The following is an 18593-nucleotide window of genomic DNA, read 5'->3' as shown; positions in this document are numbered from 1 at the left end:
TTAAGAAAAAGTCGTGCAGCTGCTCCACTTGAGAAGTTGGCAGATCATTGCAAACTGGCATAATGTGTTATTGCTTATTCGCAGCTGCTCATCTAAATATCAAACTCGCTTTTGGCAAACGTGCAACCTATCATGTGATTCAGGCTGGCCTGTGAGATTTATCAGTATGCTTTCTTGATAACAACTCAGACACCCATTTTTATTTTTCTTGAATAAAAAAAGATTTTTGTAGGATTCTTCAAGAGAAGTTTTATATAGGATTTTTGTTTTGCAAGCATCACTCTAGTGGTACAGTTGGACATAATGTATTTATTGGTTATGAGACATGTGCGCTTATACTGCGGGCCATTTAAAAGCACGGGTCTTGAGCTAAAAAATCTTACATTTTGAGGTAAAAAGAAAAAAGAAAAAGAGATGCTTATGGATAATTTCGTGTAGATTTGGGCAACTGACCTAACAATCCGGGTCAATGCCTTGCACACCACCACCTTAAGAGGATTCCTGATTATTCATGTATGTATATATATATATATATATATATATATATATAAGGCTATTAAGGTAGAAGTCAACGTAGAAGTCGGCATACTTAATACACATTAAGAATTTGACTAAAGATCGGCAACTAAAACGAGGTAATTAGAGAAGTTTTTTTTCTTTTCTTTTCCCTTTTTTTTTTTTGGAGAAATCATGCAATCAGAGATGTAAAAAAAAAAAAAAAAAGATAAAAAGAAGATCGTATTTGGTGCTGCCTACTTATTTTAATTCATTTAATTTTTTGACGCGTTTATCTTAAAGGCAGAGACAGGAGTAGCAGGTCGGCTTCTAGGATCCCACAATATAATACACCATGGGAAACTATGAACTATAGCTACATCAAACACCTGACATAAAATCAATCAAAAATAGAAAAGATTAATCACATATATAGGTATGTAACCCGAAATGGCTCGTATGTAGAGAAAAAAAACCAGCTGACAGAGTACTTCACTACAATGGCCTAACCTTTCATTTTTTTTTTTTTTCTTTCGGATGGCATGGAGGTCCGAGACTATGATCCACGTCTTTTCCATTTTCTCTAAATAGACTTGTTGACCTGAGACATCACAGACCGGGGATTTGGTGCCCACATATATTTCAACACGGCGTGCCTTCACCATTGCTAGAATAGTTTCTGGCAGCCGCTTTGGAGTTTGATCTATATTTCAGTCCTTTTTCCATTAAGTTTGGCATAGAAAATTTGGATATTTGAAGAAGAAAGAACCAATAATCTGGAAAAAAAAAAAAAACAGGAGGACATCACACAACAGAAGATTTACAATGAACAAAAAGTTATAGCTTTTTAAAAACATATTGAAGTAATTAGGAAATACAACATTTGTGTTCAAAATACATGTGAAGGCACCTTTCAAGAAAACTACATGCAAAGACAGAAAACATAGGATAACTGTAAAATGAAAGAAAAAAAAAAAAAACAAAAAGAGTGACTGACCTCAGAGCTCGATATCATTTTAGAGCATGCAGATTTTAGTCACCGAAATCCATTAAGCTCACGAAAAGATTCAGCTTCGATGCTTAATTCCTTGTGCAACATGAACAAATGAGTCAACCATGAAAAGGAAAGAAAAAAAAAAAAGGGTCACTTCTCCTTTGAGATCATTGAAACTCTAATCAACAAACACATGGTGCTATACGTAGCCGCAAACATGCCACCCTAGCATCCACATTGTTTTAATTGTGTAGACAGAATACTGTGGAAATCAAAGTCTCCCAACACAACAAAATATAGTAAGACCCTGAACCATTAAACAATTGAAGTCAACTTGATAAAACATAGACATATACAGACAGGAAAGGGAAGATCTTAAAAATCCTCTAATGTTATTCTCCATCATTGCTCTTCTTACTTCATATTTTGCTAACCTGCAATGTGCCATTTTTGAATGAGAATCACATTGCGTTTGCAGTGACGCAGCATCTTGCATCATTATTTCCTGGAAGACATAGCAAAACAGCTGCAAATATCTCTCCTACTTTTTTCACCTTTCCCCTTCTTCCAGCTAGAACTTGAAGGACCAGAACCCTTTCCAGAAGGATGGCAAAGTTGGTAGACGGCAAAGAAGTCAACTTGATAAAACATAGACATATACAGACAGGAAAGGGAAGATCTTAAAAATCCTCTAATGTTATTCTCCATCATTGCTCTTCTTACTTCATATTTTGCTAACCTGCAACGTGCCATTTTTGAATGAGAATCACATTGCGTTTGCAGTGACGCAGCATCTTGCATCATTATTTCCTGGAAGACATAGCAAAACAGCTGCAAATATCTCTCCTACTTTTTTCACCTTTCCCCTTCTTCCAGCTAGAACTTGAAGGACCAGAACCCTTTCCAGAAGGATGGCAAAGTTGGTAGACGGCAAAGAAGCTGAATCTTTCAGTATTGAGCTTGAAGAGATAGGGAGGAGCATAAGGTCATCCTTTCGGATTGCTGCCGCGAGTTCTCGGAGAAGCTCCAGCATCTGTTCTGCAAGGGAGGAGGATGATGAGTATGAGTTAAAATGGGCTGCCATCGAGAGGCTGCCCACCTTTGAGCGAATAAGAACGTCAGTACTTGATCACTACAGGAATGGAGATGGCGATGGATTGCACAAGGAGAGGAGGGTGATTGATGTTGCCAAGCTTGGAGCACTAGAAAGGCGCTTGCTAATTGAGAATCTCATCAAACACATTGAGAATGATAATCTTCGGTTGCTGCAGAAGCAAAGACAGAGAATAAATCGGCAAGTTTCATCATTCAGTTTCACTCTATGTTTGTATATGCATGCAATATCATCTGTGAGACACTTAAATATCTGGTTTGCCGATATATGCCAATAAGACGATCATGTACATGGAGAATGATGGGTAAACACTAACTATTTCATTAATGGTTTGAACAGAGTAAATGTGGAAATTCCCACTATTGAGGTGCGATACAAGAACCTATGCGTGGAAGCACAGTGTGAGGTAGTTGAAGGGAAGCCCCTGCCCACCTTATGGAACACCGCAAAGAGCATGCTTTTTGTAAGTACACTGTATCATCCCTCATTGATTGATGAAGATGTCCCCTGAGTGAAAATTCATTGTTTACATCAAGCCCATGATGTGGTTTAATCAGTAACTGATGCATTTAAAAGAACAATTTTCTAAACTGGAGCTGTTTAAATTCAGACAGTATAATCCATGTTAAGTGGCAAGTCGACCAGTGTTGCGTTATGTACAGAGAGTTTATGATATCTGATTACCATGACTCCGCTCCACAGTGAGAGATAGATAGATAGATAGAACGATATACAGAGAGAGAGAGAGAGAGAGAGGGAAGAGAGCAAGCTAGCTTGATGTAGAGCTTTACAACATTTACCAAAGCTAAAATATTCATTGATTCCAGAAGTAGATAACTGAATGAAACTTTTATGATGTACGGTCATTTAGTCAATCATCTTGGTATTTATGAATTTGTGTTATAAAGCAATAATGCTTCCTATGGAACAGGATCTTGCCAAACTGACAGGCTTCAGGACTCAAGAAGCTAAAATTAGCATTTTAAAAGACATCAGTGGGATCATCAAGCCCTCCAGGAAAGTATTTATCATTAATCAAGTAAAAGAATGAAACTATATGCTCTCTTTTTGTTTGTGGCTAGTGTACAAAGAGTTTGAGCAATTCTTTCTATTTTGGTACATGAAAACATACCTTGCCCTTCCATGAGGACTTATGTGAAGAAAATAGATTGAATAAGTGTTCAAGTTATCTTTGTTTCAAATTCAAAAGATGGATTTGGATCATGGATCTTTGTCAGAAGTAACCATCTTACTTATCTTTGCTTTTCTGTTTGCAGGATGACTCTTTTACTTGGACCACCAGGCTGTGGAAAAACTACTCTTTTGCTGGCACTCGCCGGGAAACTGGACAAATTCCTCAAGGTTTACATCTTCTGGCTTATCACCATAAATCATAAGTCAGTCTTATGGAAGTGGTTATTCCACTTGAAAATTTGCAAGTATCATAACAGTTGCATTCTGATAAGCTAACTCAATCCACTGTGAAAAATGATTTAGACACATGCGGAATGATAACCCCACACAGAAGCTTTCTCATAAAAGACCATGGGACTTTAACCTGAAAGAATAGATTGTTTAAGCATATGATTGCAAAAGGATGTTTCTCAAAGATCATCAATATTAAGATTTGCACTCCTACTTAAATCGCACCTAATATTAGCCTTTTTCTGCATGTTTCTGGTTTGGAATTAACCACTGTCTTGTTTTATCAGATAACCACACATTATTTCCAAAAAGCATATACCATGACCCTCCTCTAAAGCAAATTTATCAATTAAAAATCTTAAAGAGATAAGTGACTATTATAGACCCATTGCAACTAGAAAGTTGCTTATCAAACTGTCACGCCCCGAATCCAACATCCGATCGGATACGTGATGGCCGCACACTCCTTAGAGCAAGCCCTAAAGAATATGCAAGGCCAAAATAAATCATTACAATCTTAACATCCATAACAATTAATTTCAACAATAATTCATAAAACCTTGCATAATTACAAATTAATTTTCTTCAATCCTCTGATCAGGTACTATGACACTCTATCTATCCATCTGCTCATCCATAAATCTAAGCCATAGTCAATCATGAACGTCTTGTAACTCTGAGAAGAAAAAGAAAGATGAAGAGGTGTGAGCTTTACAGCCCAGTAAGAATTCCCATATCACACTGATATAATAATATAATCTAAAAATAAAGATAAACAATAAAACATAAATCCGATATTCAATGTCCAGAATAATGCAAATATCCATAAATTTTCTGTATTGTTAAAATAGATCAATCATCATATGTTAACAGGTGAAATACTTTTATTCAACAATTATTTCGTGTCTTATCTTTCATTTCTCTTTTCATAATCACATGATTTTTAACAGTTTCTTTCCGGCTCTGGACTATCCAAGTCTATATCTCAGTCATCATCCGGATCGAATCCACTTAAAAAGTCTTTCAAGACTGTCCCAGGATGAGCTCCTGGCCGGCTGTCCCACGTACCAAAGCCCGTGAGAGGCTGTCCCAGGCATAAGCTCCTGACGGGCTGTCCCAGGCATAAGCTCCTGGCAAGCTGTTCCATATGACAAGACTAGTCCATACCATATATCTCTTTCTTATCATTTAATCATTATGTGTTGATTTCATCAAATCAATTCTGACTTGCATTATGATCAATTCAGATATGTCATATCCATATAATCATGCCATCAATCTCTGATACATATGAATTGACATAACATACTCATGCTCAAAATCAAATAACAGTATCTCAGATATAATAAATTCATCGATTTCAAATCCGATGATGCAAAACCAACGATGCAAGACCAACATTAAAATAGCATATATATAATAGTGATCATGTACAGGGATTCTTACCTTTACCGGTGACTGACCCAAGCACAGAAATCAATGTTCTTTATGAATTTCTTTAACAAAATATTCTACTCGATATCATATGCAGACAATCATCCCTTCATGACCCTGATCAATATAAAAAATTATATATGGAGAAAATTACCGATAATCGATCCTAATAACACAGATCGAGGACCTCTCTTAGGATTAACCAAAATTAGGACTTGTCTATGTATCAGGATCCTTCATTGATCTATAAGACTTCTAGAGAGAGAAAATCCATGAAGAGAGAGAAAATTTTAGAGAGAGAAAGTAGAGAGAGAAAGTGGAGAGAGAAATTTTCGTATCCTTCAGATGAGGCAATCATGGTCGAGACCATCAGAGGTCCTATTAGGGTGACTCAATATAAATCAGATGTTACAAATTTCGAATAGGATCGAACTGGGATCAGATCTACCGCACGAATTTCGGAGCAATCTCGGATCATCTTATTTTCATTTCAAATTTATCCTAGGGTCTGTGATGTAATCAGAGAGAGAGAGTAGAGAAAGATTCTAGAGAGATAAAATCCATAAAAAGAGAGAAAGATCTAGAGAGAGAATCTAGAGAGAGAAGCTGGAGAGAGAAGGTAGAGAGAGGAGAGAGAAAATTTTTCTCTCTTCTTCTTCTTTTTATTTTATTTTATTTTTCTCTTTCTCTTATTCTTTTTTTTTCTTTTTCTTTTTTCTTTTCTTTTTCTTTTTCCTTTTTCTTTTCTTTTCTTTTCTTTTTCTTCTTCCTTCTTCTTTTCCCGTGGGTTCCTTTGGGGCAAAACAGGGCATCGTCCCCCTCCATCTCCTCTCACCCTCAAGCGGCCAAGGAGGGCCGACTCCGGCCACCCTCCGACAGCAGCCGACGGCGACACATCCACAGCCCCGATGACAGCCCAAACGGTGGCTGTTGCCGGTGGCACACGGGGAAGGAAAAAAAAAACAAAACGTAAACAGGGATGTCCCTATTTGAGCCCGAACCGGCATCTCGCCAGCTTCCAAGCACCCAAAGGCCGGAGAGATTAATCCGAAAGGGAGGAAGAAGGAACGTACCTTGTTCCGGCGGCCAAAAACAGCTCCGGCGGCCCTTCTCTTCCGATCAACCCTCACGGCGCTCTCTTTTGCCAAAAAAATCCTTCAAATCCCTTTAATTTCTTTGAAGTTTTGTTGTAAAATTCTAAGGGAGGAAAGGGGGGTCTTTATAGAGGAGGTTTTCTACCCTAGCTGGACTCCTCGAGTCCGATTTCATCAGAAACGGAGAGGAAGAAGACTCCGATTAGGAGTCTTCCTCCTCCTCTGTAAATTTTTTTTTTTTTTTTTGTTGTTGGGCCATCTGAGCTACAGGCCCAAATACCTGGGCTGTTACACAAACTATAAGAACTCAACTATGTCATTCTTATCTGCTATTTACTACTCTAAAATATAAACTATTGATGTGCAAACCATCGCATAATAAACCAGACTTAAAAATACTATATTATCTTAACTGCATGTAAATTTTTCTTTTCTTTCTCCTTACCAATCTTTCCACCAATTTTACAAAATAGCTCCTCTATATGAAAAGTTGCAAACATACCTTAAAGAAATAGTAAACACCTGGGATAAATGAGTTTTGGTCATAACTACTCTCGATAATTGCTTTCAGACTGTGTGCTTAAATCCTTGACAAACATGTTAGCACATTTCTTTTACAGGTAACAGGAGAAGTTTCTTACAATGGCTTCAGATTGGAGGAGTTTGTTCCTGAGAAAACATCAGTTTACATTAGCCAATATGATTTGCATATTCCTGAGATGACAGTGAGGGAGATATTGGACTTTTCAGCACGCTTTCAAGGTGTTGGGAGCAGAGCAGGTAAGATTCTTATGTCTTTTAATTGCTTCTAGCCACTATCACCTGAATAAAACAAGTTAAAATGCTGAATGTATTTACTTCGTGAAGAAATTATGAAGGAAGTGATCAAAAGGGAGAAGCAAGCAGGATTCATCCCTGAACCTGACATAGACACATATATGAAGGTAAACAAATAATAAGTTGTCATTCTCTTTTTTCCTTATTAAACCATCGAGCATCTGGTATATGGGGTACCATGCTAGTACATGAACTTTCAACTTAGAAAGGATAGGGAGGATCTTTGAAAGAACATGTAATCCAAATGAATTAACAATCTGTACTGCACTCATGGGACTCTTTCTTTTTGGTAAGAATGTAAGATAATAATTTAAAGCTAGTACTCCATTGGAATAAGTACAGAATTTACAGAATATAGACTTCTACTGTTGTCATGACATGCTTATATCTGACAATTGGATTTGTTACCCTAGGCAATATCAGTGGAAGGATTAGAAAGAAGTCTTCAAACGGACTACATCTTGAAGGTAATTTTACCTCAGGAGATCCAAAATCAGAACTCTTGAATATACACATATCACCATAGTTGCCACGCTCACTTCTGTCACTGTGAGTAATTCCCAAAATTTTCCCGACATATCAGATCATGGGACTGGACATCTGCGCAGACACAATTGTAGGGGATGCCATGAGAAGAGGCATCTCAGGTGGACAGAAGAAAAGACTGACCACAGGTACCATAAGAAAGCTGATAAAATCGATATTAAACACTTCCAATTAGTTCCTGGAATATAACACCATGGATTTAATGATGAGTTAACCAAGAAGAGCTTCAATTGTCAACGTATTAAATATGATGATTAGTTTTTTTTTTTTTTCTGCGAGTGATCCTTGTCTTTTGATCACACTTACTAGGAGAGATGATTGTTGGACCAACAAAAGTTCTTCTTATGGATGAGATATCAACTGGCCTAGACAGCTCAACTACCTTCCAGATTGTTACTTGCCTCCAACAATTGGCACATATTTCAGAATCTACTGTGGTGGTTTCACTTCTTCAACCGGCACCTGAGACCTATGATCTCTTTGATGACATTATTTTAATGGCTGAAGGGAAGATAGTATACCATGGCCCTCGTAGTCATGTTCTCAACTTTTTCGAAGAATGTGGATTTAGATGCCCAGAAAGAAAAGGAGTAGCTGACTTTCTCCAGGAGGTAATTACCAATGCTTACATATTAACTTACCTCCCATTTTCTTACATACCCTCAAAATCAGCTTCACCTAACTTTTCTAACTTTATTCAGGTGTTGTCCCGAAAGGATCAAGAGCAGTATTGGTTCCATCTAGATAAAAGCTATAATTATGTCTCTGTAGATCAATTCACTCAAAAATTCAAAGCATATCACATAGGACAGAGTTTACATGAGGAGCTATCAAAGCCTTATGGCAATTCCCAATGCCATAAAAATGCTTTAGCATTCAGTACTTATTCACTATCAAAATGGGAACTATTTAAAGCTTGCATGGCAAGGGAACTGCTTCTGATGAAGAGGAATTCATTTGTGTATATATTCAAAACAACACAGGTAATATCTGCACTTGGACAGGCTTCTTGATAACACTCTGGTTCAGCAACTGAAGCCACTCTTTCCCCCTTATCTTGCAGCTGGCAATTATTGCAATCATAACAATGACTGTATTCCTGCGTACGCATATGCGGGTTGATTTGGTTCATGCTAATTACTATATGGGTTCACTCTTTTATGCACTCCTGTTGCTTATGGTGAATGGATTCCCAGAATTGGCTATGACAGTTTCTAGACTACCAGTATTCTACAGGCAAAGGGACTTTTACTTTTATCCTGCATGGGCATATGCAATTCCAGCTTGCATCCTAAAAATTCCAATCTCATTAATAGAGTCTTTACTTTGGACATCTTTTACTTACTATGTTATTGGATATAGTCCTGAGGCCGCGAGGTAAGTGTTGTTTAGTTCTTCAAGCCAGTACATAACCATGTTCAGTCTGTTCCTCTCCATCTTGAGAATTCATAAATCCTTACTGTTTTCTCTTATGTTATTTCAGGTTCTTCCGCCAGTTCCTTATACTTTTCCTCGTCCATCAAATGTCATTATCCCTTTTCCGTTTTCTTGCCTCATATTTCCAGACATTCGTGGCTTCTACAATTAGTGGCACCATGTCTATGCTAGCTATCTTTTTGTTTGGAGGCTTCGTTCTCCCAAAACGTAAGGCTGTTACCAGTTTTTTTTTCAGATGTTTAACCATTAAGATAAATGTATTTAATGGCTTTGCTACTGCAGCCTCTATACCTGGTTGGTTGAAGTGGGGATTCTGGATTTCTCCATTAACATATGCCGAGATAGGCTTAACTGTAAATGAATTTCTCGCACCAAGATGGCAAAAGGTGAGGAAGACCTCAATTGGACATCATATAAGCCATCCGTTGAGGGAACGAAAATAGCCTAATGCTCCAAATGTTCCTCTTGCTATCATCTTTCTGTTCAGCAGATGTCATCAACAAATACAACTATAGGGCGGCAAGTCCTGACAAGCCGTGGACTGAACTACAATAGCTACTTGTATTGGATATCAGTAGGGGCATTGCTTGGGTACATTCTACTTTTCAATGTTGCATTTACATTGGCCTTAACTTTTAAAAGATGTAAGTTCATCTCTCCTGGCTAACATATTACTATACATGCACTGCCTCCCTCATTTCTCTTTGCAATGATATTGAAATATGTGGATTCAGCTATTGGGGTCTCTCGTGCTATTATCTCTCGTGCAAAGCTTTCCCAGATGCAAAGAGGAGGAGATAAAGATAACTCAACAGTCCTACCAAACCACTCCAGAAAGGCACCCCAGACAAGTACTGCTGAACCCAAAAGAAATGGTAAGATCAGACTATTTTGTCCGATTCTTTTCGCAAGATCGAAAGATGATACGTGGTAGAAAAGTTCCAAAAGACACAAACAAGCTGAGATAAAAGTCTTCATGATTTATCTTATCTTGCAGGAAGGATGGTTTTACCTTTTATTCCCCTAACAGTGACATTCCAAGATGTGAATTACTATGTCGACACTCCACTGGTAATCATGTTCAAGTAATTGCGACATCAGTTTATCAAAAGCTTCTGAGAATTGGCAGTCAGCAGACAAATTCTGATAAGCGGTTTATTTGTGTCTTAGGAAATGAGAGAACAGGGTTATGCAGAAAGAAGACTCCAACTGCTCCACAATATCACCGGTGCATTCGGGCCTGGTATCCTTTCAGCACTAATGGGTGTGAGTGGAGCAGGGAAAACCACTCTTTTGGATGTTCTTGCTGGAAGAAAAACTGGAGGTCTTATTGAAGGAGACATAAGAATTGGAGGGTATCCCAAGGTACAAGAAACTTTCGCCAGGATATCAGGTTATTGCGAACAGACTGACATACATTCTCCACAAATTACCGTGGAAGAATCCGTAATGTATTCAGCTTGGCTGCGTCTACCCTCTCAAATTGATTCAAGAACAAGACAAGTAAGTCATTATTTACATAATTGTATCATCATTTCTAGATCTTTTGCAGGTAGAACTAGCTATCCAATATTCAAATTGATCTTTTTGTTTCTGATAAATTTATTTGAAAGCCTATAAAGTATAGACAATGTATGATCTCCAGGAATTTGTAAATGAAGTCCTTGAAACAATTGAGCTTGATGAAATCAAAGATGCTTTAGTTGGCATACCTGGAGTCAATGGTCTATCCACTGAGCAACGAAAACGACTAACAATTGCAGTGGAGCTTGTTTCAAATCCATCCATTATATTTATGGATGAACCAACATCAGGCCTAGATGCTCGAGCAGCTGCAATTGTCATGCGTGCGGTAAAAAATGTTGCCGAAACTGGAAGGACAGTTGTCTGCACTATACACCAACCTAGTATTGAGATATTTGAAGCATTTGATGAGGTAATTTATTTTCTTTTTCATATCTTTGGATAATTAAGAAATGGGGCTTGCTTCATTTTTTGTTGGCCATTCATGGAAAATGGTTGGATGGCTTAGATTTACTTTATTGAAATTGAAAAACTGCAAGAAGAGAAAATAACAAAAAAAAAAAAAAAATCCTAAGCTGAGTAGGAGAAAAGTTAGATTTAGCTTTTACCATACATATAAAGCAACATGTGTCTTCTAACTTCCAGTAAAAATTTAGGATAATCCAATAGCAGGATGCAAGGTGAGGTAGCTGTGTGAAAGAGACTGCACACTAAGAGCAATTTTTCTCTGGTTCAATAAGTTGGAGTAACCTCTGAAAATCTTGCCACTATTGCTTTAAATTAATGAGTCCTATATCACTATAGAATTTGCAGTTTTCAACCTGTTATGATTGTGCTTATTTATATTAAGCCATATACATGTTGATGATATGCTGTTTGTTCTTACTTACAAAAACATTTGACCCTTTTTCTCCTGAACTGTGCTTAATCCTTTTCTTTTGCAGCTAATTTTAATGAAAAGGGGAGGGGAGTTAATCTACACAGGACCAGTCGGACAGCACTCAAGTAAAGTTATTGAATATTTTGAGGCAAGTATTCCAAATAAGTGGTTGTCTAATTGTCAGTCAATTGTCCAATTCAGAATTATTCAAAGGATTGTAAAGTTTAATTTCTTTATCAGCCATAAGTTCTTTTTGATGATCCATCTATTCTCACTTTTAGGCTCGGCCTTTTACACTCTTGGACTTCCAGCAATGTAGGGACTATGGATGGATCTGTTGATACTGTTTATATTAGATTACCATGTATCATGTTGCGTTGTTTTGGCTAGAAAAAATGGCAAATGGACCTCATGATCAAATGCACCACCACAGAAGTAGATTTCTGATAATGTCGTCACAGAAAAATAAGCTAGTTATAGTCTTCATAAAACCATAAAATAGAGAACAATGCTATGATGAATTTGAAATAACTTCTTTAAAAAAATAATCATATGTTCATTGGAACTTTCTGAGAAAATTGTGTAGCCTGAATTATTAGAACAACAAGAGACAATCAATGTATTTAGTCTAGGTAAATTGGCATATAAGAATCACAAAGGAAAATAACACTAACCGGATATTCAAGGGAGCTACACTTACTGCATTTTATTACATATCCTCAATATGCTCCCGACTGATACGAACAGGAGGGTGGCCAATCTCTGTTTTTTATCAATGAAATGATTAATCTTTACTTCTTTTCTTGTCTCCATGTTACTAAATAGATAAACTATTGCAAACAGCCAGATCTCCTTTTGAATAATGAATCAGACCATGGAGCTTTTATTCTAAGGTGTACGGCTGATTTTCTTCAAATAATAAAGAAAGATTCAGATTAAAAGTCATTTAAAATCTGATTCATGATCTTCAATCATATAGTGAACACATACAATACCTGCAGAAGGAAAAAGTTTTTGCATGTCGGCGACTCTTTATTTCTTTGCTTGACAAAAGTTCATGTTCTGCACAAACCATAGGAGAGTTTACATTTATGTTTCAACATCTTACTTAGTCCAGAAAGTGTGCATCCATGGTTCTAGGCAATTTACTGACATAATAAGATTCCAGGATAACATAAAAACCAGAATAATTAAGGTTTGAAGCAAACATTGGAACCATGAGATATTTGTATCTCAAAGAATAGACCAGCAAAACTGAAATAATGTCTTAATTATTCTCAGCCATAACAATGGTAACATGAGGTATATCTCAAAGCTTCGCATATCAATGGTCCAAAGCTTAAGTAATTATACCTTTCCAAGAAAGAAACCCCCTTTTTCTCTAGAAATATGCTACTTTGTGTTGTCCAGCACATGCATGCATCTGTATGACAAAATATTATCATCTAAGAATGCCAGAACATGATCAAGGCAACAACATATCGAGATCAAGATAGGAGCAGGACAAGGAAGTAACAACAAACATCAGAAAGAAACAAAAAAACTCAATAAGCAATTACTGACATGCCCACGAAAAGCCAAAGAGCATGACTCTCATGATTTGACCATGTCTTATAGAGGAAGATTTATCAACTAGACAGCCATAGAAGTCCTTTAAAAAGTGGATTCTAGAGCTCTTATGGCCCTCTCTCTCATCTTCTTCCAGCGTCTCTCCGTCCTCCATTGAAAATAACAGCACCTAATTGTCCTATCTCCAATGACTCTTGTTTGAATAGATTAACAATTCTTGTATTAGCTTACATGCGCAACGTGCTCTATATTTGAGAGCTTTGCTCTCTTGAATCTTGAGCTTCTGAGGAGATTCTGCATGGTTGTTGCTGGATCCTTGGATTTCACTTAGATCTAGGCTTGAACCATTACCACAGGTGCTTTTGGACATGGATTTTATCACATTAGCAGATGCTGAGTTCCTACACTAAGAGTTGGTGCACAAACTACTAGCATATTCTAGGTGCATATGCTCCACTTGGCACATGCACCAGTTAGCATTGAGACAAAACATTGGACCTACTTCATCACAATCTCGGCAAAAGACCATGGTTTGGTAAAATAGTTGCATCAAATTATGTAGGTTTTGAAGTCTGCTAGTGAGCTGCAGATAGAAGATGAGGTGTTCTAGGTGTCTGGCAATTGATTTTAGCCATGTAAGAATGGTTCTTATTCAACTCAGTTCTAAGTTTGATCAAGCTCGAGTCGAAAGTAAATGAACCCACACAGACTTTAGGTTTTGGGCTCAAAATTAATTTTAAATCTAGCCTGAACAAATAAAATCAGCTGCCAAAAGTTAAAATTTGGGACTAAGTTGGTTTAACGTGGCTGAGATTGGAAACTTTTTTCTCTTCTTTTTTTTTTAAAAAAAATCATTAACAATGTTACAGATTGTAAGTCACACTGAAATGCAAACCTAGCTCTTTGTGAACATCTAAAATTGGTTTATCCCTGGATGTCCATTATTTCCTCTAAACACTTTTTTTACTTTCAATAAATATATCATTATCAAAATCGGATGCTTCTGCTTTCATTTGCCAGGGTATTAATGGAGTACCACGAATAAAAGACAACTACAATCCAGCAACATGGATGTTGGAAGTTACTTCTACATCAGTTGAGGTGCAACTTGGAATAGATTTTGCACGCATATATAGAGAATCATCTCTGTTCAAGTGAGTTTTAAGTATTCATATACACTTTCATGTATGTCTCAAACAACAGGCATCCATACATATGTGCTTGTATCGAAGATACACTTGATAATGAAGAAATTGTGATGGATACAACGATGTTGGTCATTCCCTACATCATACCAACTTTCGGAGAGATTTTAGTTTCATAAATCCAAATTCATGCTTCATCCTATTGATTGTTTTATCACTGTTGTTTTATAGGGACAATGAAGAGCAAGTAAAACAATTCAGTACACCACCACCCGATTCAAAAGACCTGAACTTCCCAACTCGTTTTCCACAAAATGGTTGGGGACAATTCAAAGCATGTCTGTGGAAACAATACCTGTCTTATTGGAGAAGTCCTTCATACAACTTGGTGCGAACAGCATTCACGGTCTATGCATCTGTGGAATTTGCAGTATTGTTCTGGAATCAGGGAAGGACAATGTAAGTCCTCGGTTTATTCATGTATTAGGTTCCCCATATTTTGATAAGCGTGTGAGACAATATCGAGAATATGGCATAATCATGACCAACGAATAGATTTCAAGATATTCCAATGCAAAGTTCAAAAGCTGTAACTTTAGCGCGTGTATATATATATGATCCAATTAAACAACAAACTGGGTGGAGAATCATGATAGGTGAGTAGATACTCTGATTCCGCTGATTCAAAATACGAGTTGGAGAAAACAAAATCATGTAAAGTTTTTTAGGGAATTGATGAATTATGTCTGTTGTACGTATAAAAGTATATATGAGCCATATCACATATTTGGAAATCAAGCATGATATTAACTCAGTAAACAAACACTGAAAGATCGAAACCCTCATATAATATAAGTCCTCAGTGAGTAGGCAAACGACCGCATGCATTGTAGTTAATGTAAGCTTTAAGATAGATTTTTTTTTTTTGGCTGCAACCTAGGAGCGCATATAAAATTAACACAGATCTTCATTACTTTCTGTGAAGAAACAATCAACAAGACTTGTTCAACATCCTGGCATCAATGCACATGGCCACTGTCATCACTGGGATAAACAACTGCTCATCAGTTTTACCATTTGTTGCAACTGAACGCACCGTTCTATGTCGGGAAAAATTTGCAGGAATGTATTCTCCATGGGCCTATTCATTTGCACAGGTTTAGCAGCTATCCTACTAGCATTCAAATCAGTGTTTCCTATTATTTTATGTACAGGGTAGGATAATTCTTTCCCATACTTGACAAAGATATGCATATCTCTACTTGTTTTCCAGGTGGTCATCGAGATCCCTTATATACTTCTTCAGGTAGTACTGTTTATGTTCATAGCATATCCAGCAATTGGCTACTACTGGACGGCTTATAAGTTCATATGGTTCTTCTATACCATGTTTTGCACATTGCTCTACTTTGTTTACCTTGGGATGTTGCTCGTTTCATTGACCCCGAATATTCAAGTGGCTTCCATATTGGCATCTGTTTGCTACACCTTACTAAATCTCTTCTCAGGCTTTCTGGTGCCTCGTCCCGTAAGTCTCTTAACTTTCTCCTTATCAATCTACAGATATTCAGTAAAAATCAGATTACTGCTACGTACAAGAACTAAGGATTTCACAGCACTACATCTCTTAAACAAATGGAAAGTACATTTTGTCCAACTTTTCTTCCCAATCGATCAAATATTACCATTAAGTAAATTAATGTAGAACCAAAAAAAAAAGGTGGATCATCTCCCATGTACGACATGGTAAACCTTCATTCATAAAGGGTACACATGATATGCTATGATGAGATTATTTATTCATAAATTGGTTATTTTGATTGCATGAAATCATGTTCAAAGAAGAACTAGAAATATATACTACTTGAGGCATAGTTGTATAAATAGTTACATTTTAGAGATTGATTTAAATCTTGTTTTTTGGTGCATATTGATTTAAATCTTTTAACTACATTATTTTTGACTGTTAAATGCATGATTATATGCTAAGGTTCCTAATTTCATGTATGATAAGTCATTTGTGATATGTAAACTCACCTGAATTTTTGGCTTCCTTGCAGCAAATTCCAAAGTGGTGGATTTGGTTATATTATGTCTCCCCCCTGTCTTGGACATTGAATGGCCTCTTTACTTCCCAGTATGGAGATATAGAGAAGAAGATAACGGTGTTTGGAGAAACTAAATCAATTGCTTCCTTCTTAGAGGACTACTTTGGTTTTCACCACAATCTTTTAGGACTGGTCGGTGTTGTTCTAATTGCTTTCCCCTTCATCTTTGCCTCCCTTTTTGCTTATTTCGTAGGCAAATTGAATTTTCAGAGGAGGTAAGGGGGGACAGATGTTTCTCTTATGGATGTGTATCGGCCTCTAAAGGGAACAGGTAGTTATACTATGGCTCAAGTCGTGTTCAGGTTACCACCAAATTGCCTGGAGATGTTGATGTAAAGTAAAATTGTAGAAAAAGATGCTTTGATGACCTTACCATGCGAACTCCATGACTGCCATTTCAAAAGCCTTTTCTCAGCTACACACTATATCTCAAGTTCATAGTACTACTGTTCGTTACCTGCAATGCTACTCATCAGTCTTGTACTGATTTTCTACTAATTCTTTACTGAATTCAGGGGAAGGTTTTCCCTCCTCCTCATTCAAAAGAGAAGTTGTAATTGTGGCATAAAATGACGTACGTTAGAATTTGTAATGGCAATGTCTGGACAATATAGAGTGTGTTGTGCACACGTGTTAAGGTTACGGATACCTTTTCCTCTCCACCGTCGCAAGGTATTGTCCGCTTTCCCCGACGGCGCCGCCCTACGGGCCGCACGCGATCGACAGGTCACGGTTTTGTCCTATCTACCCCTCTGGGCAAAAGGCGCCTCACGAGGTAAGAGGCGGGCCGCACTACTTAAGCACATGCACACACCAGAGTTGCCCGATGTGGGACTATTAAGGGAGGTCCCCCCACAGCCTGCCCACAACAGATGCCCCCCCACTCTGGAGGGTGCAGGTGTTGAGCGACAGGGGGCGGGTTACTCCTACCTGGCGCGCCACTGTTGTGCACACGTGTTAAGGTTACGGACACCTTTTCCTCTCCACCGTCGCAAGGTATTGTCCGCTTTCCCCGACGGCGCCGCCCTACGGGCCGCACGCGATCGACAGGTCACGGTTTTGTCCTATCTACCCCTCTGGGCAAAAGGCGCCTCACGAGGTAAGAGGCGGGCCGCACTACTTAAGCACATGCACACACCAGAGTTGCCCGATGTGGGACTATTAAGGGAGGTCCCCCCACAGCCTGCCCACAACAGATGCCCCCCCACTCTGGAGGGTGCAGGTGTTGAGCGACAGGGGGCGGGTTACTCCTACCTGGCGCGCCACTGTTGTGCACACGTGTTAAGGTTACGGACACCTTTTCCTCTCCACCGTCGCAAGGTATTGTCCGCTTTCCCCGACGGCGCCGCCCTACGGGCCGCACGCGATCGACAGGTCACGGTTTTGTCCTATCTACCCCTCTGGGCAAAAGGCGCCTCACGAGGTAAGAGGCGGGCCGCACTACTTAAGCACATGCACACACCAGAGTTGCCCGATGTGGGACTATTAAGGGAGGTCCCCCCACAGCCTGCCCACAACAGAGTGCAATAAATGCAGCCCAGGTCCTTGATGAAGAGGAAACTAAGTTTCTATTTCGGACTTATCTGACATGCATGGCAGACTGTCAACAACTTCAAGCAGACTGTTAACAACTTCAACGATAAGTGGGACACCGGAGTTTGGGTGCAGACGGATTTTTCAGAAGTTGACGAACCTAAGAGGAGGAAATTTTCAGACCAAGCTGAAGTTTGTTTCAGACTAAGCTTCAATTTATGCGGCAGTTAGCAAACTTTAAAACAAGAACAGAAGTCTTTACGAAAGAGTTGAAAAAGATCTGGAACGTCCTCCCAACGCTTAACTAGGGTCTGTTTTGTCTCTGTTAAACTCTGTATTTTTTTTGGTACCCGGAGGGAGAGAATTGAGGGACTTTGTCCTTGAGTTCCTTGTTCAATCACAAACTCAGATGTTCGTATCAAAATATATGTATACGTACTATATATCTTACTATGCCA

The 18593-nt window shown here is 38.2% G+C and overlaps 1 protein-coding gene across 1 annotated transcript; it reads left to right on the top strand.

The window, feature by feature from the left end:
- Positions 1–1741: 1741 nt before the first annotated feature.
- LOC105040085 (ABC transporter G family member 41) lies at positions 1742–17216 on the top strand. The gene is made up of 24 exons (XM_010916459.4): positions 1742–2783; positions 2943–3066; positions 3535–3617; positions 3878–3965; positions 7177–7336; positions 7424–7500; positions 7807–7860; positions 7977–8067; positions 8249–8550; positions 8641–8922; positions 9003–9316; positions 9423–9583; positions 9659–9762; positions 9867–10020; positions 10111–10251; positions 10374–10447; positions 10547–10879; positions 11022–11312; positions 11845–11928; positions 14370–14503; positions 14726–14953; positions 15480–15651; positions 15768–16022; positions 16555–17216. The coding sequence occupies exons 1-24, from the start codon at positions 2401–2403 to the stop codon at positions 16819–16821; spliced, it is 4356 nt and encodes a 1451-aa protein (XP_010914761.1). The 5' UTR covers positions 1742–2400; the 3' UTR covers positions 16822–17216.
- Positions 17217–18593: the final 1377 nt, after the last annotated feature.

This window comes from Elaeis guineensis, chromosome 1, assembly GCF_000442705.2.
Source record: "Elaeis guineensis isolate ETL-2024a chromosome 1, EG11, whole genome shotgun sequence".
In the NCBI taxonomy this organism is placed as follows: domain Eukaryota; kingdom Viridiplantae; phylum Streptophyta; class Magnoliopsida; order Arecales; family Arecaceae; genus Elaeis; species Elaeis guineensis.
This window is presented reverse-complemented; position numbering and strand designations above follow the sequence as displayed.